Source organism: Pristis pectinata, chromosome 5, assembly GCF_009764475.1.
Source record: "Pristis pectinata isolate sPriPec2 chromosome 5, sPriPec2.1.pri, whole genome shotgun sequence".
Taxonomy (NCBI): domain Eukaryota; kingdom Metazoa; phylum Chordata; class Chondrichthyes; order Rhinopristiformes; family Pristidae; genus Pristis; species Pristis pectinata.
In genome coordinates, this window is record NC_067409.1 from 92,411,082 (window position 1) to 92,434,549 (window position 23,468).

The 23,468-nt window shown below is 39.9% G+C and overlaps 1 protein-coding gene across 1 annotated transcript in view; it reads left to right on the forward strand.

Moving 5' to 3' along the window:
• Positions 1-9,043, forward strand: part of wrnip1 (WRN helicase interacting protein 1) — a 38,619-nt gene extending 29,576 nt beyond the window's left edge. The window contains exons 5-7 of the mRNA XM_052016878.1: positions 1,266-1,421; positions 3,115-3,194; positions 6,967-9,043. Of these exons, the coding sequence (XP_051872838.1) occupies positions 1,266-1,421; positions 3,115-3,194; positions 6,967-7,203 (473 nt within the window). The 3' untranslated portion in view covers positions 7,204-9,043. The remainder of the gene's footprint in view (positions 1-1,265; positions 1,422-3,114; positions 3,195-6,966) is intronic.
• Positions 9,044-23,468: the final 14,425 nt, after the last annotated feature.

Consider the following 23,468-nt stretch of genomic DNA (forward strand, 5'->3'; position numbering starts at 1 on the left):
TTTGCATTAATATCAAACACTTTTATTTCACATTTTGCTTTATATGTTACACAATAGTATAATTAAATTTTCCAGTAAGTTTAAAGGGAATGGGAAATATACAAATGCTCCAGCTGCAAACCAACTATGTTTCTGACCCCTGGTGTTCTGTACCCCAACCCTGGCTCTGGCTGCACAACTAGCTCGTGCTCTGGACCTCTGGCTCATGTTCTAGACTAATGAGCGAACCAGATGGCAGACCATGAGGATTTCCAAACAATTGAATGCTGGATTATCGGAGCTTTACCATAAATGCCAGTAATAAGTATCTTTTAAATATTCAGTTTACCTTTGTATGCCCTCTCCAAGCTCGACCAAATAATTTTCTGTGATATCAATTGAAAATAAGAAATTGTCAAAACATCTTGTACTTTTTTATATTTGTTCATATTGTGATGAGCATTGCTTTTCTTCCTCGATTAGCTCAAAACAATATTTATTTTGCAACACATGTTAAAAACTAAAATACAGTTCTAGCATGAAATAACAAGGTCTGCATATAAAATGATTTAGTGTTGGAAACAGCTGAATACATGTGCTTGGCCCCTTCGCTTGGGCTTGCCTCTTTTTATAAATCGGGAAAGAATGGAGAAAGGGAGTTTCAAAATCTGTGGAGCACTCCTTCCTTAACCAGCCTGTCCTTATCTATAATGGGAGAAGCATTGCTGGATCTAATTATGCGACAAAATAGATCAAGTAGATGAAATAATTAAGGACAAGCACCTCAGTAATCCTGACCGTGATCTTCTGGTCCAAATAAAGAGGGAAAAGATAAGAACACGATATAGGATGCCATTTGGAGTAAGGTAGATTTTACAAAAGTAGAGGGTAAGCTACCTGAAATGAAAAGAGAAAGTAGTGCCTGGAACTGTAAAGCAATGTAAGCTTTAAACAATGCAGAACAAAAGTAAGTTGTAAAGATTAGTTTAATGTTTGAGGACATGAAGTCATCTTAACATCAGCAGCAATAACAAATGCATTTATATAGTGCATCTTAAAGTAGAAAAATGTGATTTCACATAGACATTAATGATACAGAACCAAAGATTGGAAGGGCTGACTAAGATGGCTAAAAAGGTGAGTTTTTTTAGAATAGAAAAGAAAGTGGTAGGGTGACCACTTTATCAAATGGATAAAGTATGACGCTTGCCATTTAAATGGCAGTCAAGTTAAAAATTAATAAAGTCACCTCACCAATCACCATGTAATACCTGTTTACTTCTGAGGTGAGGAACATTATAATTGTATATCAGCGCTACACAAAACCATGCGGGCCTCGGATGAGAACTCTGCCCTCTATTGGCTGGCCAGGATGCTGGAAGGCGGTGAGGATCCCCTGTATATCGCAAGGAGATTGATACGATTTGCCAGCGAAGATATAGGTAAGGCTTCAGAATAGCAATATATTTTGTGACTACGCCAAGTCTTTGAATTTTAGTAATGGTCAGTAGAGGGAAGAGAATGGGTCAGCTGTAGGACTAAAATAATCATATGCTTAATTCTCCTTCTTATGCTGAAGTTCACTCCTTTGTATTAAATTAAAAGATTATAACATTTAGGAGTGTCATTGTAAAATTTTTAAAAATGTTTCTCCATATATTGTATATTTAATCCTATAATACCTCTTCAATTATATAAAATGGCTTGTATCATACAATGATCTCTAAGAACAATTTACTACATGCAAGAATGAGACTGCAGTTTAAATGGCTCCTTTCCTGCACCAAAAAGAGTGACTTTGATTGCATTAACATTTCTTGTATTGTTAAAAGAATATTTACTTCATTAATTATAAACTAAATTTCTTGGCAAATCCACTAAGTGCTTACCATAAAATTCCAGCAAGTCATTTTAAAATGCAAGAGAGCATAAAGGTGCAATGCCTTTATACAAATGGTGGTGGTGTACAAACATGACAGGCATGTTCTGGAGATTAGTCCCTGTGGTGTACGTATCACAGTTGAACTGGCAGACTTACTTGCATGTAAACAGTGTCGTGCAGTGTTAAGATGCTTTTATTTTTCCAGGGAGATCTATCCCATTGTGTTTTAATAGGAATATAATTAAATGAAGGTATAATTTTCTTAATTCAATTAAAATTGTATAATGTTTCTCTTCTGAGTAGTTATTGAAATATTTTGCCCCCTATCTACCATTTCTACTTAACAATGGGGTAAAATTCTCACTGAGAGCAGTGGTGGAACTCTCAAGCAAGCTGTTGGTGGCTAGCGTTTGGTTTAGGTCCTGGCTTTGACAAAATTATAAAAATTTAGTGTGACTCTGTGGCTGACTCAAAGCACCCAGGGATTGAAAATAATTACCGCCAAATCCATATCACCAAAATCTCAGAACATAGAACGTTACAGCACAGTACAGGCCATTCAGCCCACAATGTTGTGCCGAAATTTTATCCTGCTCTAATATCTATCTAACCCTTCCCTCCCACATAGCCCCCATTTCTCTATCAGAATAATATTTAAAAATAATAATGAACTGATTGTAATATTGGTGCGTATACCCTTTCATATGCAAAGAGATTCTGTTGCAGACTTTTTTTTAATCTGAATTCATGGTATTCTGGTTCAGGATATCTCTCCCAAGAGCTTCTCATTTCCAGCCAGGAGACACAATATTCTATCAGGACAAAATACATTTTTTTAATAAAAAATGAATGAGTTGCATGTGAAGCAGCTTGCCAGGGTGGGAACCAGATTTAGTTATGTGAGCTATCCCACTTTTATAGAGCATCTTAATCTACATATTTGCATCAAGATGCTTTTGGCTCATGTTATTTGATAGCTTCTTGTTTCTTTTGACTTTCTTATTGTTTTACTTTTGCCAGTGACTTCTGTCAGGTAAAGGTTTTGCTGACTAGCTCTAATGCATTGTTTACATTCCAAAATCTTTGCGGAATATTCGTAGTTCAGTAAAGGCTTCAGACTTCGAAATCATCCTTCCTTCAAATTCTGCACTGTAACAGTATAATTATATCAGTTTCAAATAAATATTTGATGCTGAAACATTGACTGAAAAATGCTATATTAAATTCAGCTGTCACTTTTTGATCTTTTATAGGACTTGCAGATCCTTTGGCTCTGACCCAGGCAGTATCTGCTTACCAAGGGTGTCATTTTATAGGGATGCCTGAATGTGAGGTATTTTAATATTTTAATCCTGCCAGTGTAATTGTATTAGAAACACAATTATCTTGTACTTTCCAAATTCATTTGTTGTGCAATATGCTCTTTAAGGCCATCAGGTAGATTCTACAACACTATACAAATTATTAGTAGCTGAATTATCTTGAAAAAGTTTAATGTATTTAAAGCCCCAATAATGCTGTTGCTAAGTTAGTGCAACTGTACTTAGTGTCTCTGATTAAGGCATGATCACTATTTACTTTAGGATATCCTACCACAGTAGTTCACAGTATACCAGAAGCTGATGTTTGTACACAGCCCAGTTTGTGTTTTAACTTCAATAACTGCACATTTTGTGAGTTAGAAGGAAGTCACATAACTTGAATCATTTGAAAGTATTAGATTGCGTCTCTGTTTCATCACTTTTCACAATCCTTTTTGAGAAATTTGACAGAAGGTTGCTCAAAGATGGCAAGTGACTTGATATTGTACATGATCTTGGACCTAAATTTGAAAGTTGTTGCCCATGAGATTAAGAGATTATTTTATACATCAAGACACAAGCAACATCCTTCCTTCTACATGGATGGCTTCAGTGGTGCATGCAGTGTTAGAATTTGTTTCTAAAGATGGTTCCAATTCGAGGCTTTGTGTCACAGAATCTAAAAAGACTGCATCTGCACACTTTCCAAGTGTTTTAGGAGCTAAATTCCAAACAGGAAACATTCTGAATTCAAGATAGCCACAAAAAGGAAATGTCCTCATGCTGAGATAATGAGTCAAGATGACCCATCACCTCCCAGCTTCTTGAACAATGACAGTTGTTGCTTTTAAAGTTTAGAACAAAAGAAAGTTGTTTAAATAAAAAAAATCCTTATGCTATGCCAGTAAAATAACTTGCATTGTTTATATTCTTTGGATGTGTAAACTACATCACAAAGTACTTTTGAATTGTAGTCACTGCTGAAGTACAACAGCCAACTAGTGTTCAGCAGCATCCAACAAACAGCGATAAAATAATTGACTAAATACTCTTTTTAGTATAGTTGGTTAAGGGTTGAAAATTGGCCATTAAAATGTTATTCTTCTCCTAACTAATGTAATCTTTTATGGTGACTTCAGCAGCAGTTGAAACCTCTAGTAAACAGTCAAGTTCAAGTTTACTGTCATAGGCATAGATAAATGCCATGAAAATTATCTTTTTGCAGCAGCAACACAGTACATTACAAACATGACAGACATAAGTTAACATACATCATAGATAACTTGCATGACAAAATAAACATAATAACACTAGTGCAAATTGAGAGAGGAAAATAGAAATATAGTCCAAGGTAGTGTTAGAGTTTTTCAGATTGGTTAAAGAACCTGATGGCAGTGGGAAGAAGCTGTGACTAAATCTTGAGCTGTGGGTCTTCAGGCTCCTGTACCTCCTGCCTAATGTCAGCATCGAGTAGAGGGCATGACCCAAATGGTGGGGGGGTCCCTGATGATGGATGTCACCTTCCTGGGACTTTGCCTCGACCGTGGGGAGAGCTGTACCCATGATGGAACTGGCTGAGTCCACCACTTTCTGTAGCCTCTTGCGTTCCTGTGCATTGGAGTTTCCATACCAGGCTGTGATGCAACCAGTGAGAATGGTTTCCACTGTACATCTGTAGGAGCTTGTCAGAGTCTTCGATGACATGCTGAATCTCCTTAAACTTCTTAGAAAGAGGAGACACAGGCATGCCTTCTTCATGGTTGCATCTCCCTGCTGGACCCAGGATAAATCGTCCAAAATGTTGACACCCAGGAACTTGAAGCTGCTCACCCTTTCCACTTCAGACCCTTCAATGAGAACTGGTGCATGTTCGCCTGACTTCCCCTTCCTGAAGTCCACAATCAGTTCCATGGTTTTGCTGATATTCAGCACGAGGTTGTTGTTCAATTCAACCTGCTGACCCGTCTCACTCCTGCATGCTGCCTAGTCTCCATCCATGATTCTGCCAACAACAGTGGTGTCATTGGCGAATTTGTAGATGGTGTTTGAGCTATACGTAGCCACACAGTCGTAGGTATAGAGAGAGTATAGCAGGGAGCTAAGCAGGCAGACCTGATGGTCGGTGAGGAGGTTTCTGATCTGCACTGATTGCGGTCTCCCGGTAAGGAAGTTGAAGATCCAATTGCAGAGGGAGGTACAGAGGCCCAGTTCTTGGAGCTTGACCATAACTTTTGAAGGGATAATAGTGTTGAATGCTGAGCTGTAATCAATGAACAACAGCCTGATATGCATGTTCTGGTTGTCCAGGTGGCACTTCATCACAATATCAGTGATGCATTGAAGTGTCAGTCTTTGGAGTAAACTTTGGAGTAAACAACAACAGAAGTAAAACTGTAATCAACAAGCCAGAGTTGCCTGTTCTGAGGCAACCACTAAAAAACCAATACTGAACCACTGTTTTGCTCACCACTAAAATAGAAAGTTCCATTTTTTGTGTTTGGGTCTCTGGAAAGAGATTTGAACATGTGTCTTCAGGCTGTGAGGTGACACTACTTCCTCTGATTCAAGATTTCCAGAGTCTTTGAGTCTGATGTGATCATTAACAGTGCAGAGGAACAGGATGAACAAAAAAATTACTGGTGAAGAAAATTTAGAAGTAGATTAAGGAAAGGAATTTGAATCATAAATATTAAAAGACAGGGCTTGGGATAGTTAAATTACTAGGACATGACGGTTTCCCAAGAAACTAAAAGAAGTAAGTGACAGAATTGCAGAAGCATAGAAGTGTGAAGTGATGCACTTTGGAAGAATGAACTAAGGCAGAGTGGTTAATGGCAGGATTCTTAGCAGTGTGGAGGAACAGAGAGATCTTGGGGTCCAAGTACATAGATCCCTCAAAGTTGCCACACAAGTGGATAGGGCAGTTAAGAAGGCATATGGTGTGCTGGTCTTCATTAGCCGAGGAATTGACTTCAAGAGCCGAGAGATAATGTTGCAGTTCTATAAGACTCTGGTTAGACCATACTGGGAATATTATGTTCATTTCTGGTCACCACATTATAGAAAGGATGTGGAAGCTTTGGAGAGGGTGCAGAGGAGATTTACAAGGATACTACCTGGGTTGGAGAACATGTCTTATGAGGAGAGGTTGAGCGAGTTAGGGCTTTTCTCTTTGCAGCAATGGAGGATGAGAGGAGACTTGATAGAAATATATAAGATTATGGGAGGCATAGACAGAGTGGACAGCCAGCACCTTTTCCCTAGGGTGGCAATGGCCAGTACTAGAGGTCACCCGCTTAAGATGCGTGGAGGAAAGTTCAGGAGAGATACCAGAGGTAGCTTTTTTACACAGAGAGTGGTGGGTGCCTGGAATGCACTGCCGGGATGGTGGTAGGGGCCGATACGATAGAGTCATTTAAGAACCTATTAGATAGGCACGTGGACAAAAGAAAAATAAAGGGTTATGGGAGGTGAAGTGGAGAGGGGGATAGATTGAATGGGGATAAAGTTGAAATAGGTCAGCACGACATCATGGGCCAAAGGGCTCTTACTGTTCCATGTTCTATGTTCATTGGTTGTAATCTTCTGAAGCTCTTTTGCATCAAATAGGTCCTGTTGTTTAAAGTACTTAAAGTTAACATCCAAGGATGTGGATGAGACAAATATGTATTTCTCCCTGGTAAATCTCAAAACACCACATGACTATTTTAGTACAGCATTGTTTTGTAAGGCATACTTCAATTGATAGAAATACGATTGGTTACATTTAAGAGTCAGTAATGAACTTTTTCTTTTATCCTCCAGGTTATTTTGGCACAGTGTGTAGCATACCTGGCTAGAGCACCAAAGTCTGTTGAGATTTACAGGGCATATGAAGCTGTTAAGGAATCTGTGAGGAATCACAAGGGACCCTTGCCTCCTGTTCCACTACATCTAAGAAATGCACCTACAAAACTCATGAAGGATCTTGGCTATGGGAAGGGTTATAAATACCCTCCAAACGATAAAATGGAGGATGGACCCTGTACAACAAAAGAGTAGATGCTTTGTCACAGTGGGTTCCTTTTACCACATCTAATATTAACAAATAATGCTGTGAAATAAGTTCTGACCAACAAGAAAAAGAAAGCATACAGAATGAACCCTGCTCCTTGAATTGTCAGCACCTTCTGCCAATTTCATACATAGAGCAAGATCTTTATTGAAATACTATAAGATTTAAGAGAGAAGAATGTATAGGTCTGAAATTCAACAGGGATTCTCCTAGTCTGTTCTATGCCACTTTTCTGAATGTACTTTAAGGCAATAGAATTCCTTCCCAATTTGCAACTCTAGGGGAATGATGACTATTTTACTGGATTCATAAAGATAGATAAATAACTAAATTTGTATTATACCTCTTAATTAAATTACACTGCACTTTCACAGGGTTTTGCTTAAAATTTGGCAGAGAAGGAGCACGTCAGAACAGGAACCATTTTCCCTTGATTCAATTGTTATGCACCATATTCATGTGGAGAACAGGGCCCCATAAATAACAGAGTTAATAAGTTTAATATAGGGAGGAAAATAATTCACCAAATTGGTTTGTATTAATTGCCAGTAAATTGAATGCAGGCTAAATTTCTGTGTCACTGAAATTTCACACAGATGTTCATAGAAGAAATTTTGTGGCCTTTCTGATTAAGAAAGCCCAGAGGAGTTAATGTTTGAAATGGAATTTTAGTATAGCATGGGTTGCCATTGACCTTGACCTGTGTGCTGAATGTTCATAACTGGGAGCTCTTGGTGTTTCATTCTCAAAACCAGTATTTCTTAACTTGACCAGCAATTTGATCAAAAATATACTAGATCAGGCTTGTTGAGATGCGGTAAACTATTCCCAATTTTTGGGCTATGTTGTTGCAGATAATTGGCTGCGAGAATAACAATCATTACTGTTCTGTACTAAATTGTATGTATTATTCTTCAGTGTGTAAAAAAAAGATATTTTCCATTTTTCTATTTGTAAAATTTTAAACTTTACAAATTGTATGTTTTCTGTATTGTTAGATATATTTTTGGAAGAATACAACAAAAGTTATTGATGGAATACTTCTTGGAATTTGTTTCACATTTATCATCAAGTCTTGATCTTGCTTCGTTACTAGTTTGTGTTTGATACAATTTAAATGTGATATGGCAATTGGTGAAATGCCAAAAATTGCATCAACAGTATTGTGTTAAAAGATAAATATTTATGGTCTGTATAAAAGTGATAGAGGAAATAAGTTGTTGAAGTCCATCATAACCTTCCCACAACCCACATGATCAGACTTTGCAGGTGGATGGCGAAGCATCCAGTATCCTGCAGCTACAGGACTTCTGTGCATGTGCACTCAGATGGCAAAGTCCAGCAACCTCCCATTACCCAAGATGAGGAATTCACAAGGAACATCCTGCAGCAGGTTAAATTTGCCACAGGGAGGACTTTGCCATTAGGTTCAGTGGAGTGAGATAGCTGAGAGGGAGTTTGGTAAGTATGAACTGAGTTTTTTTTAAACTCAGAAATTCAGAAACATCTAGAACGTTCAGCCTATGTGACAGTTCCAGGTAAACCAGGATTGTAGGTAAACTGGCTGTAGAAGTTCTGTACTGAGCAGAGCTTGTTCTGCTCAGCCCCATGTGATTGCATTGTGGCACAGAAGACATTGCTGTCACTCTAGGCCTCATGATGAGGATTCAGTCAGCTCCAAACCTCACGATGTGGTTGCCTAGATTGTGCCAGGTAATGTTGTTGCTTATTTGGAAGTGAGCATGAGCAGCTCACTGTTGATTGTGAATTCTAGCCCACTATACTGGAGAGAAATGTTACACTTCTGAGTTGCTAGTAATCTGCTGTTTAAAAGACATGAATAGAGGAAATTATTGCAACATCAGCAATTGATTGGTTATGACATTTTTGAGATACTTTGTCAATTCAGATCAGTAATATTTTAACATAAATTCCAAAGAATAATAGAACAGAATTGTTAAAAATGCACTGTTCATTTTGAATATGTTTTATTCCTGCTATATTGTGGGTCAACACAGCTTTTTGAACAGTTCATGATTAAAAGTACTGTATGTTTGAATGAACTTCAGTAATTTATGATAATTGCCAACCTACCTATCAAAAAGCAGATTCTGTTGGAATGTGCTATTACACACGTTTGGCAACGTTCAGTTCTTAATCCAGCAGCTGTTATTCACGTGTAACCTTTGACAGTCAACATTGGTAGTGTCCAACCTTAGATTTTGGGGGGCATAGGGATTCCAATTCGGTTCTCATGTTGCTTCCAAAGCTACAAGTAACAGCAGGTGTCATTGAACAGTGATCAGTGGAAACTTTAGCTAAGTTTATTTCCTCCTCCCTGCCCCAGAGGTGAACCCAAACGTAGTTTCTCCACTGCCACCAAGACAGAGAGCTTACTCAGCACAGACTGGGAACTTTCTGTTCTCTCTGGCCCAGCCACTCTTAAGATAAATTTACTGAACCATCAGGGAAGCCAACAGAACTTTTGACTTGATTACTGTATTATCTGTGGGTGCTGATAGTGAAATTGGAATGAAATAGCAGCCATCAACTCTGAAATTTGAGCAGCATCCTATATTCCCCCAGATCATGGATTTTTTTAAAAAAAACAGGCTCTTGACCAGGCTTTATTTTGAGGTGTTGAAATTAGCCTTCAGATGTGCAGCTGAAGTAAGATTGCCTGCATCACAACCTTTTGCACTAAGGTCAAAGAGTAAATCATTATCCTGGCAGTATTCTGAGTTTGATCTTTGCTGAGGCAGAGAGGATTTAGTTTTCAGGTCAAAGTGGGAAAGTTATGTAGTGTTTCTGCACTGGGGGAAGGGTAAATAAAGGGCATCTTTTCACTTTAATTTGGGGCAGCACTGAACAAAGCAATATTAACAAAATAGAGGGAGTCAGCACGATTGTGGGAGCTTTTTAATGAGATAACTGACTTATCCAAACTTTTCATTGTGTTTGACAAGAAATATAAGGAATGCCAGAAAGATGTCCTTCAAAGATCATAAAGTTACAGCCCAGAAAGAAGACATCGGACTCTTATTAAGAATATAAGAAAGGGCCAATTGCAGGTCAGTCCATCCTACTTATCCATTCAATAAGATCATTGGTTAATCTTTGACCTCAGCTCCACCTTTCAGAAGGTCTCTTGATTACAGGATTTCAAAGATTCACAGCCCTTTGAGTGACTATTTTTTTCTGTTCTAATTAGATAGACCTTTACTCTGAGATCTGGATTCCCAGTATCTATCTTGATAAACCCCTTAAGAATGCTTCCATGAGATCACTAGGTAATATAAATTCTGGCCCCACTCAAGCTCACCTCGGAGAACAAATTCCCCAATCCTAGGAATCAGTCTGTGAACCTGTGTGTACTCCCTTGAAAGGCAAGTTTATCTTGGGCAAGAGGAATAAAACTATGCAAATTATTCTAGGTATAATTTGAATAATTTGCATACACACACACACACACACACACACACACACACCAGATTTTATTGTTTTCTGTTAATCTGTTCTCTCTCTGTCTTGCTCTCTCTCTCTCTGCAGTCTTCTACTGTAACCATTCTAAAATCCATTTAGAAAGTCAAAACCAACACATTCCTTTTCACGAGTACTTATTTTAAAACTCTGGGATGAAGCTAATTATGCTGAGATAATTTGTAGGCTTTTAATTATGTTAATTATATGCTACTGGTTTCTCAATGCTTTTGGAATGCTTTTTTTGCTTGTTTAATGTTTCTGTTATTTCCTTATTCCATATTATTATTCCTCCTGCCTTTGCTTACAAGAAATCCAATATTATTTCTGTTTCTTTTTGCATACGTCCACGGAAGCCTTTTCAGTCTGTTTTTAGTTCTCTAGCTTGGTTACCTCATTGTATTTATTTTCTGCAACATTATGTACATTTTCTCAAATCTACTACTATTTCTAAATTTTCATCTTATTCCATCATTTTTCTTGTCGGTTATTATTTGTATTGCAAATTATTTGTGTTGATCTTGTGTCTGTCTTCTGTCACATTTACTTTTCTCTACATTAGCCACCCAGCCTCTCATGCCGATGTAGCTGCAAGATTCTAATTTCAGACAACCAAAACCTGTGGATAAAGCTAACCTATTAATCACACAGTGTCTTTCCTTTCCCCATAGCCTTGCAATTCTTTTCCAACAAACAGTATATCTATTAAAACCCCTCATAATTTGAGTGCCTTTATTAATTTATGGCCAACAGTTACAGCATTTCTATACTTTCTCTTTGACCCAAGTCCCTCATCAATGTATCATACTGGTAAATTTCCTCCGATCCTTTCCGTGGTCTTGATGTCTTTCCCAAAGTGTGACAGCCAAAATTGGACACAATATTTCAGCTGAGGCACAGCTACTGAAAGCTTTTTGCCAAGAATCACTTACATTTAGTGGCAGAACCAACTTGTCCTACCAAGCTGTACTTTGAACTCTTCTTGTACCCTATATCATAATAACCACTTGGCTTATTTTGCTTCCCTCATTAATCCCCTGAAATAAATTTTGGTAACTGTTTCTCTATGGTTAAATTGGACTTTCATGAACCAAAGATTCTTTATTTTCCTAAAGTTATTTTCAATTTTGCTCTTTCACATTGCCAGTAATTAAAAGCAAATTGCTGTAAGACTTTCTTTTATATAAAATATGTAATGGTATTAGGTAGCAATAAAAAAAATCAGTAGAAAAATTCCAATGAAGTGAAATGTTAAAAAAAATGTTAAGAAACGATTTTAAAATAATTACACAAGCTCATATTTGGCTGTACATTGTTAACAAAAATTGATGCAATTCATAACCAAACCTTAATTCAAGTAACATCATGAATTTCAAGACATTTTGTGTATAGAATACATTGATGCAACAACGTACATCAATTTAAGGCATTCAGGAGGAATGTTGATCCATCATGGTTCAAAATGGTATTGGTATGAGTTTATTAATGTCACATGTACTGAGATACAGTGAAAGGCTTTTTGTTTGTATGCCATTCTGAAAGATCATTCCATACATAAGTACATGAAGGTAGTAAAAATGAAAACAGAATGCAGAATATAGTGTCACAGTTACAGAGAAAGTGCAGTGCAGGTAGACAAATAAAGTGCAAGGGCCACAACAAGGTAGATCAGGAGATCAAGAGTTCATCTTTTAGTGTATAAGAGGTCCATTCAAGAGTCTGATGATAGTGGGATGGAAGCGGTCCTTGAGCCTGGTGGTAGGTGTTCTCAAGCTTTTGTATCTTCTGCCTGATGGGAAAGGGAGGAGAGAATGACTGGAGTGGGAGGAGTCCTTGATTATGTTTGCCTCTTTCCCGAGGAAGTGAAGTGGTATGAATGTTGTGGTGCATGCGATATTTATAAAATCAGGTCATTAAGCATTAAGAAGAAATTACATGATTTTTATCTGCATGTGTGATCCCACTCTTCAGCCTTTGTCCTTTTACAAAGGTTGCTCCGAGATTTCCTCACTTTGCCACTGAGTTTCGGATCTGAAGTATGCTACGTTAACTGTTGCTAACTGGAAGACAGCTTTTTTTCCTGCTAGTTGATTGAATTGGCAGGTTTTGTGTTGAACTGCCAGTAGTTCCACACTCGTGCAGATGCCAAACATGCTAATACCTTTTTACCATCACTTAATCAATTGGAGTCCAACACTGGACTCTGTATGGTAGGAAGTTACGGCATTATGTTGGGAAATCTGTTCAAGTAACCTGCACAAGGTTGGACCAGACACATTGATTTCAATGGAAAAAATGTTAGAAAGAATTAAGATGAGTCCATACTTTTACTTGATTGTGTTTTTAACTGTTTTAGTGCTTTTAATTTTTCAGTTTTTCTTTTTTGTTAAAGCTAACAGCATTAAAACCAGCAGTGAAGATTTCTCTGTTAATTAAGCTCACTGACCTCACTAAGTATCTGAGATTGATTTCAGATATCTTAACTGCAGTTTTCTAAAAGAATTACCTTGTTTGTACTGGGAGAAGTTGCCTCAGCTTATTTTTATTGCTCTTTAAGGTGATTGTACTGAATAAAGTGACTTTATTTGCTTTATAATAGACTGCTCTGAGTCATATAACCTGTTCCACCTCCAATTCTTTGGCAGTGCTGGCAATAAGAATGTTCTTAATGTTTTGATTATTTTTAATAGCTTTGGAATGTTTTTGAATGCCAGAAACATTTAGCCTTTGAAAGCTTTAGCAGCTGGTTAAGCAGGGGGCTTGGCTGATTCTCCCATTTTTTTTAAAAACTGATGTGATTGTTCTGCTCCCACTTGTAAGGGCTCACTACTGAGGATTGAAGTGGCTTCCCTCTGCACATTCCACTATTAGATGCAAATAAGACAAGTTCAAACTTTGTCTGACTGCATCAAAAGTCTTGTGTACTGGCTTCTCAGTTCCACAAATTTGTATTGGGTCTGATCCAGGAACAACACCACAAAAAAGAGAGGAGATACAAAAGACTGCAGATGCTGGAATCTGGAGCAGCGAACATAAGGACCAAGTGGCCTAGTCCTACCCCTAATTCAAATGTTTGTATCTATGTTCTTATACTCTCTTCTTTTGTCCTCACTACTCCGTCTCATTTTCACCCTCATAGGTAACTCAACTAGATCACTCATGATTGCAGAGTAATTGTGAAGGCAAACAATAATAGTTTAACATGGGCAAAATACCTCATAATTTAATAAGTTTTAACTATAGGTTAAAAAAAAACCTTCTGACTTCAAAAGTTTAATTTTATGCATGTAGTTTCAGAATTTAAAATTTGTTGTTGAAAATTTTATGAAATTATATTTTGTTTTTTCTGTCTCTTATCTCTCATGTAATTTCATCATATTTCTCCCCCTTTATTTTGCTTCCTGTACATGACCTTAGAATGAATTAAATATTCCACTTTGTATATCCTGGTTCAGATGCTATAGGGAAGATTTTTGTCCTCATTTATTTTCACTAAATGCATATGTATCGTATCAGTTCTGTGTTATGTTCTGCTTCTGAATTTCAATTCCTTTGATTTCAATTGAAGTGAATTTTGGAAGCAGATTGCAACAGATAACACTAATACAGTTACATACTTAGATTAAGCAACCCAGACTGAATTTCTGCATCTATGTGAAGTTTCTTCAGTCTGATTGGTTAAAAGGACATCTTATTGTTTTACCTGCTTACATATGCAACAGGTCTACTGTACTCATTGCTTGATGTAAAAAAACACTTTGTTGACACTCGCTGAGCATTTATAAGTATAATCAATAATAAACAGTGTTCCTCTACCACCAATCATTGAATCTGGACAATTGCATTTAAATCTAAATGACCAAAACTCTATCCCACTGGTATGTAACATTGTATGAGGTTCCCAGTCAGTCGATATGGATGCTGTAAAATCTGTGTTTTGGAACAAGCTGTTCCAGGCTAATGCAACAGCTGAACTTGGTTGAAAACCTCCTACACAGTTATTAATGACCTGTTAAGTTATCTTATTTCAATGATATCATGCATTTATTTCACTCCTTGAACATGGAAAATATTATCAGGGTGCTTCAGAGAGCCATGAGGTAAAATGGACTTCTAAAGTAGAAAGGGTTAGAAGAGGTGAATGTAGCAGCAAGGAGGCCTAGTGAAAGTGAAGGCAGTAGGTTCAGCGGAAGAAACCTTTCCATGGATGAAATTGTATCTGGTGCAGAGGAAGATGGTTGTGGTTGTTGGAGGGCAAACATTACCTGAGTAATTACAGAGTTAAACATGATGCAATGAGTCATGATGTGCCTGCAAGTATCAGGAGCAGAACGACTTGCAGACTTGCATTATTTCCCTGTAAGTTCAAAAACCTAACCATGACCAAATTCCCAGAGTACCCTGACTGCTGTGAATCCAATCAAAGGAATACAACTGCAGGAAGTCACCAAGGCTTCTTCAACAGCATGTGTGAAGCAAACATTTTCCCCCATCCAGGTAGGTACAGTAGGTGCATGGGAGCACCTCCAATTCATATACAATCCTGCCATGGATATATATCCCCATTACTTCAAGGGAGCGAAATTAAAATCCTGGTGAAAGTGCATGCCTTTAGCGAGGTCAACATTATTTTCATCCTAGTGCTCTGGGGAAATTAGCAATGAGTCTTGTTATTGAAATGCTACACCCTAGACTCTAGTGAATACACATGGCTATTTCTACTCTTCAGGTAGTGTGGCAACAGTGGTACAACAAGTAGTGCTGCTGTCTCACAGGTCCAGCAACCGAAGTTATATCCAGACTTCCACTGCGGTTGGAGGTTGTACTTTGATCATACAGTCTGTAGCCTTGGTACTCTGGGGGTAAAGGGTATAAATGTTTAAAGAAATGGATGGGGCACCATTCGATCAGGTAGCTCTGCTGTGCCCAGTGTTGCAGTTTTGATGCACTTCCAGCTGCACACGTACAAGGAAAGAAGAGAATTCCAACACAATTATGATCTGCCTTGTTTTGCCTGCGTCTCGCATTAGAGAGTCAGTGGATGAATGGGATTGCTCTGTGCTAGCATAAACTTGAGTGGCCTTTTTCTATGAGATAATATGACATATGACTGACGGGTTATGAATAGTTTGGATGTATCCAGTAATGAGCTACACCATCACTCCGGACAAAAACATTTGTGGAAACACTTTCTTTCCATTAGTTATTTAATTACCCCTCGCCATTCAGAACTGGTTAAGGCAGGATTGCAGAGCTTTGACCTGGCTGTAGTAATTACTTAGCACAGACCTTATAACATGCTGTTATTCCAGTTCAGCATACATTGGCATATTGACAACTTGTTTTCCAGATAGGCCTGATGCTGCTCTGAACATGCTCTTCTATGGTCTGCACTGAACCAGACTTGGTCATCTGACCTGTTGACGATGAGGGATATGCCAGACCATGAGGTTAGGGATTGTGGTGGAATATAACTCTGCTGCTAATGATGATCTTGTAGGTGCCCACTTTCAAACTGCTAGATTTGTTCTTAATCTATCACAGTTTGCATGTGAAAAAAGGCACCTCAGAATTAAGATGAACTTGGTTTGCACAGAATTCTCTGGTGCTTATCCCTCCACTATTATGGCCAAAAACTATGATAGCTAGACTGGTGAGGACATCCATCATCTTGTTCTCTCACCAGCTTCCACAGACCCAGTCTGCGAGCTACAACTTTCATGACTCAATCAACCTAACTAGCATCACAAGGTCTACTTTGGTGATGTACTTTGAAAACTCCACCCACTGTTTCTTCTGTGTTCTTGCCATTCTCAATGTTCAACATGGATGGGCACTGATTCATCAGCTGACAGAAGTGGTAGGTAGTGATCAGCAGGATTGTTTACCACCTCACTCAGCTAGTAAATGAGACTTCATGGGGTCTGAAGTCAATGCTGAGGATTTACAGGACCTCTGTCACCTGGCAGTGTCATAGCCGCTGTCTTGTCAGCGGGATAGAATATACCCAATGGTCTTGATTCCCTTAAGTACATGCATCAGGACTTTGATTTGATTTGTGGGCCAGCTCTCCTAACTTTGAAAGGATTAACTGGGCTGTGTCAGTTTATGTCATTACTAAAATCAGATGGTAGGTACAATTTTGTTCTTATTAATCCTTCTATTAGTATTTGGAACAGTGTGGATCAGGAGAAATTGAAACTTTATAGTAATTTGAAAAGCAGTATTTATAAATCATTAGGTCTTTGTATTATTTTGGCAGTCACTTGCATGAATTTCAAAATCAGACAGTTCTTCTTTCCTGAATCTTTATCCAAAATTCTGTAAATTAAAAGGAAAACAACAAATTTCTGGAGGAACTCAGCAGGTCTGGCAGCATCCAGATCATAGAACAGGCTCTTCAGCCCACAATGTTGTGCCAAACGAATTAAGCTAATGATGCATAATTAAACTAATCCCTTCTGCTTGCACATGGTTCATATCCCTCCATTCCCTGCTTATTCATGTGCCTATCTAAGAGTCTCTTTAACACCTCTATCGTATCCGCCTCCACCACCACCCCTAGCAGCACATTCCAAGCACCCACCACTCTGTAAACTCAGTAGCTCTGGCATATCTGTAGAGGGAAATGGACAGTTGTGTTCTGGGTCAAGACCCTTCATCTGGACTGGAAGAATAAAGGGGAGATGACCAGTATAAAGCGGTGAGGGGAAGGGGTGAGGCAAAAGCTGGAAAGCAACAGGTCCAGTTGAGAAGGAGTGAATTGCAGATGGAGGAGGGAAGGGTGGAAATAGCGACAGAAGTTGGGAGGTGATAGGTGGAGGCAACAATGAGCTGCAGATGATGGATTCTGATAGGAAAGGGAGCATGGAACCAAACAAGAGGTATGGTAGTCAGATGGGAACTGTTGGGGGGAGGGGAACCAGTGAGAGGAGTGTGTGTGTGTGATGGGCAGATGGGTTTCGTTTCAGGTCATTTCGGCAAACTTCGGACTTCAGAACAACTACGTTTTTTTTCTCTCTAATCGGAAATAGTGGGGCTCGACTGCGCAGGCGCGTGACGTTAGTGGGTAGCGCGCAAGTGGTTTAAAAAGACTGCTGTATCCAGTGGGCAGCGTTTGGAGCGGGCAGCAGAGTGAGAGGGAGCAGAGTGATTGGGCTTTGGCTCAATGGGCTTAAGTGAGGTAAGAGGTAAGATTTATAGAGCGGGGGTAAGTTACTAGTTTATTTATTACTAGTTTATTTATTTTAGTAACATTAGACAGTGCCATAGCAGTATGCATCTGGGATTAGTTTTATGTTTGGAGTGCCAAATGTGGGGACCCTGGGAGACTACCAGCCTCCGCAAGGACTACATCTGAGCAAAGTGCATTGAGATGCGGCTCCTCAGGGATCGTGTTAGGGACCTGGAGCTGCAGCTCGATGACCTTCGGCTGATTAGGGAGAGTGAGGAGGAGATAGACAGAAGCTATGAAGAATTTGTAGAGAGTACCTCTGTGGCAGCCCCCCTCAAAAATTGGCATCTCATTTTAGATTCTGTTGGAGAGGATGACCCGACAGAGGAAGACCATGGCAAATGGGACTTTGGCACCGTGCTTGGTGCCGTGGTCCAGCGGGCAAGGAGAAACGCAGTGGTTATTGGGGATTCTATAGTGAGGGGAACAGATAAGAGATTCTGCGAACCCGACAACAATACCCGGATGGTGTGTTGCCTCCCTGGTGCCAGGGTACGGGATGTCTCGGACTGGATCCAGAATATTCTGAGGGGAGAGGGTGATCAGCCAGAAGTCTTGGTACATGTAGGTACCAATGACATAGGTACAAAAAGAGAGGAAGTCCTGAAGGAAGATTACAAGGAGCTAGGAAGAAGGTTGAGAAGCAGGACCTCCAGGGTAGTAATCTCAGGATTACCACATGTGCCACGTGCCAAAGTAAGAATAGCAAGATCTGGAAGATGAATGCGTGGGGGAAGGGCTTCACATTCTTGGATTATTGGGACCTTTTTTGGGAGAGGTATGACCGATTCACAAAGGATGGGTTACACCTGAACTCCAAGGGGTCCAATATCCTGGAGGGAATGTTTAATATAGCTGTTGGGGAGAGTTTAAACTAATTTGGCAGGGGGAAGGAAAAACCAGGATGTTAGGACAGAGGAAGAGGTATATAGGAACAAGTCCAAGACAGTGTGCAGTGAAGATGATAAGAAGGACAGGCAGGTGAAAAGACAGAATAATTTGCGAACAATAGAAATACAGCGAAATCGGTAGCAGATACTGGTCTAAATGTACTATATTTAAATGCACATAGCATTAGAAATAAAGTGGATGACCTAGTGGCACAGCTACGGATTAAAAAATATGACATTGTGGCAATCACCGAGTCATGGCTTAATGATGGATGTGATTGGGAACTGAATGTCCAGGGGTACACAGTGTATAGGAAAGATAGGTGGATAGGCAGAGGGGGTGGTGTGGCCCTGATGGTTAGTAATGATATAAAATCAATAGAGAGAAGGGACATAGGGTCAGAAGAAGTGGAATCCTTATGGCAAGGGTAAAAGGTCAATAAAAGCAGTTATATATAGGCCCCCCTAACAGCAGCCAGGATGTGGACTATAAGTTACAATTAGAAATAGAAAAAGCGTGTCAGAGAGACAATGTCAAGATAATTATGGGGGATTTTAACATGAAGGATTGGGAAAACCAGGAAGGCAGTGGATCTCAGGAGAGTGAGTTCGTGGAATGTCTACGGGATGGCTTTTTGGAGCAACTTGTTAATGAGCCCACCAGGGGATCGGCTGTCTTGGATTGGGTGCTGTGTAATGAACCGGAGGTGATTAGGGAACTAAAGGTAAAGGAACCATTAGGAACTAGTGATCACAATATGGTTGAGTTCAGTTTCAAATTTGAAAAGGAGAAGCTGATATCAGATGTGTCAATATTTCAGTGGAACAAAGGAAATTACAGTGGCATGAGAGAGGAACTGGCCCAAATTGATTGGAAAAGTAAGGTAGTTAGGGGGACGGCAGAGCAGAAATGGATGGAATTTCTACAAGAAATAAGGAAAATGCAGGATAGATATATTCCAAGAAAAAAGGTTATGAATGGAAAAATGGCACAAATGTGGATAACGAGAGAGGTGAAGGCTAAAATGAAAGCAAAAGGGAGGGCATACGAGGAAGCAAAACTTAGTGGGAAAACAGAAGACTGGGAAACTTTTAAAAACTTACAGAAAGAAACTAAGAAGGTCAATAGGAAAGAAGAGATGAATTATGAAAGGAAGTTGGCAGATAACATTCAAAAGGATACTAAGAGTTTTTTTAAATATATGAAGAGTAAAAGAGAGACACGGGATGATATAGGACCAATTGAAAATGGTGCGGGAGAGATTATAATGGATTACAGAGAGATGGCAGAGAAACTAAATGAGTATTTTGCATCGGTCTTCACTGTGGAGGACATCAACAATATACCTGATAGTAAGGGGTCTCAGGAGATAGAACTAAGATTACTAGAGAGAAGGTGCTCGGGAAGCTAAATGGACTAAAGACTGATAAGTCTCCCGGACTGGATGAGATGCACCCCCGGGTTCTGAAGGAGGTGGCTTTAGAGGTTGCGGAGGCATTGGTGATAATTTTCCAGGAATCAATAGACTCCAGCATGGTTCTGGAGGACTGGAGGGATGTAAATGTAGTTCCGCTGTATAAGAAAGGTGGGAGGCAGCATAAAGGAAATTACAGACCTATTAGTCTGACATCGGTGGTGGGAAAGTTATTGGAATTGATCCTCAAGGATGAGGTTACAGAATACCTGGAGGTGCAAGGCAAGATAGCTCCGAGCCAGCATGGTTTCGTGAAGGGAAGATCCTTCTTGACCAACCTATTGGGGTTTTGGAGTTTTTTGAGGAAATCTCAGGTAGGGTGGATAAGGGAGAGGCTGTGGATGTTGTGTATTTAGACTTTCAAAAGGCCTTCGGCAAGGTGCCGCACAAGAGGCTGATTAATAAGATGAGAGCTCATGGAATTACGGGTAGGATATTAGAATGAATGGAACATTGGCTGTTAGGCAGAAAGCAAAGGGTGGGAATAAAGGGATCCTGTTCTGGTTGGCTACCAGTTACTAGTGGTGTTCCGCAGGAGTCAGTGTGAGGAAGTAAAGGGTTAAGAAACTGTGATTGACTGTAACTGTACATATAACTGATGGAAAAATACCTCGCAAGCAAGAGCACAAGCTACTGACTCATGGATAGGTGATAATTACTAGTTATGCTAGACAATAAGGGTGGTGGGTGTAATAAACAGACTGGAGGAAGCTTGTTTTAAACAATGAGGGTGATACCTCTCTTTGAATCTCTTGATTGTAAATCAATTATATTGGACAATGGGTGCGATGTCTGTCTTTGGATCTCTGAGGCCTGACTGAAACTCGTGGAGCCAAATTCATTAAGTGTGCATGACAATATCTGTATAAATCACTGTCTGCTCCTTTGGACTACGGAGACCTCCGATAAACACTCTACATGAGAGTCAGGAGAATTCTCCCTGGCAGTATACTGCTAATAAACACATTTTAACAGAATTAATCCATGGCACTGTGTTACTTTGCAGCAGACAGAAGTGGGAACTTAAAATCGGGATGACAGGTGTTTGGGCCGCTTTTTTTTACTTTGTACATTAATGATATGGATTATGGAGTAAATGGTTTTGTGGCTAAGTCTGCAGATGACACCAAGATAGGTGGAGGAGTAGGGAGTATTGAAGAAACAGGAAGGTTGCAGGGACACTTAGATAGTTTAGGAGAATGGGCAAAGAAATGGCAGATGAGATTCAATGTTGAGAAATGTGCAATTGTACACTTTGGAAAAAGAAACAAATGGGCAGATTATTATCTAGATGGGGAGAAAATTCAAAGTACAGAAGTACAAAGGGACTTGGGTGTACTCATACAGGATACCCTAAAGGTTAACTACCAGGTCGGATCAGCAGTAAAGAAAGCAAACGCTATGTTGGCATTCATTTCATGAGGTATAATGTATAAAAGTAAGGAAGTGTTGATGAGGCTCTATGGGGCACTGGTGAGGCCTCATTTGGAATACTGTGTGCAGTTTTGGGCCGCTTAGGAAGGATGTATTGATGTTGGAGAGGGTTCAGAAAAGATTTATGAGGATGATTCCCAGAATGAAAGGGCTTACTTATGATGAGCATTTGTCGGCTCTTGAACTGTACTCACTGGAGTACAGAAGAATGAGAGGGGACCTCATAGAAACATTTAGAATGTTGAAAGGACTGGACAGAGTAGATGTGGCTAAGCTGTTTGCCTTGGTGGGTGAGTCCAGGACTAGAGGGCACAATCTTAGAATTAGAGGGTACTGGTTTAAAACAGAAATGAGGAGAAATTTCTTTAGCCAGAGGGCAGTGAAATTATGGAATTCTTTGCCACATACAACTGTGGAGGCCCGATCACTGGGGGCGTTTAAGGAGGAGATTGATAGGTATCTAATTGGTCAAGTTATCAAGGGATATGGGGATATGGCCGGGAATTGGGACTAGATAGGAATAGTTTTAGTTTAGCTCCTGGAGCAGACTCGATGGGTCAAATGGCCTACTTCTGCTCCTTTGTCTTGTGACCTTGTGAAAGGGGGAAGAAGTGAGGAGATCGGGGACTGGGGGAGAGGAGTGAGTGTTGGATGTGGACCAGGAGGAGAGAAAAAGGACAGAAGGGGAGCAGGTTACCTGAAAGTGGAAAACTCAATGTTCATGCTGTCAGGTTGTCAACTACCCAGGTGGAATTTGCATTTGGCCTCACCCTGGTAGTAGACACCAAGCACCTGTGCTCTGTCAACCGTGGCCATCTGGAGCTCTTGGTTGCTAGCCATTTTAATTCCCCTCCCAATTCCCACACTGACTTGCCTGGCCTCTGCCTCCTCCACTGCCGGGGTAGTCTACAACCCAAAGACATGAACATTGAATTCTCCATTTCCAGGTAACCTGCTTCCCTTCTCTCCCATTCTCCATTCTCCTGGTCCAACCGGTTCCTCCTGCACACACCCAACACCCCCATCACCCCATGTCTTTCCCCTCCTCCACCCACTCCATCTGTCCACCACCCACACACTCCTCCTGCTGGCTCCCCTCGCCCCACTGTTCCCATCTGCCCTCTCCACCTCCCTTGTATGGTTCCATGCTCCACCTTCCTTTCCTATCGGATTCCAACATCTGCAGCCCTTTGTTGCCTCCACCTATCACCTCCACCTATTGTCTCCCAGTCTCTGTCACTATTTCCACTCTCCCCTCCTCCATCTGCCAATCACGCCTTCTCACCTGGTTCCACCTATCACTTACCAGCTCTTGTTCCACCCCTTTCCCTCACCTCTTTTATACTGGCTACCTCCCCTGTACTCCTTCAGTCCAGATGAAGGGTCTTGACCTGAAAAGTCAACTGTCCATTTTCCTCCACAGGTGCTGCCTTACCTTCTGAGTTGTTCCAACAATTTGTTTTTTTGCTCCAGACTCTGGCATCTGCAGCCTCTTTTGTCTCTGTAACCTGAAATATTTTAATTGGGATTGCTACTTATTAAAAGTCAGTGACTAAACATTAAATGCTGAGAACAATTAGAAATTAATGGTTCAGCCTTTGACTATTTGCATCCAGATGTACTGTGTAACTGCAAGTGGAATTGGAGAAACAAAAATAGTAATGAAACCTGAAGTAATGCACAGCACAGTGAGTTATAATTTGGCTTATCTGTTGGCATGTACATTGCCTTTCCCTAAA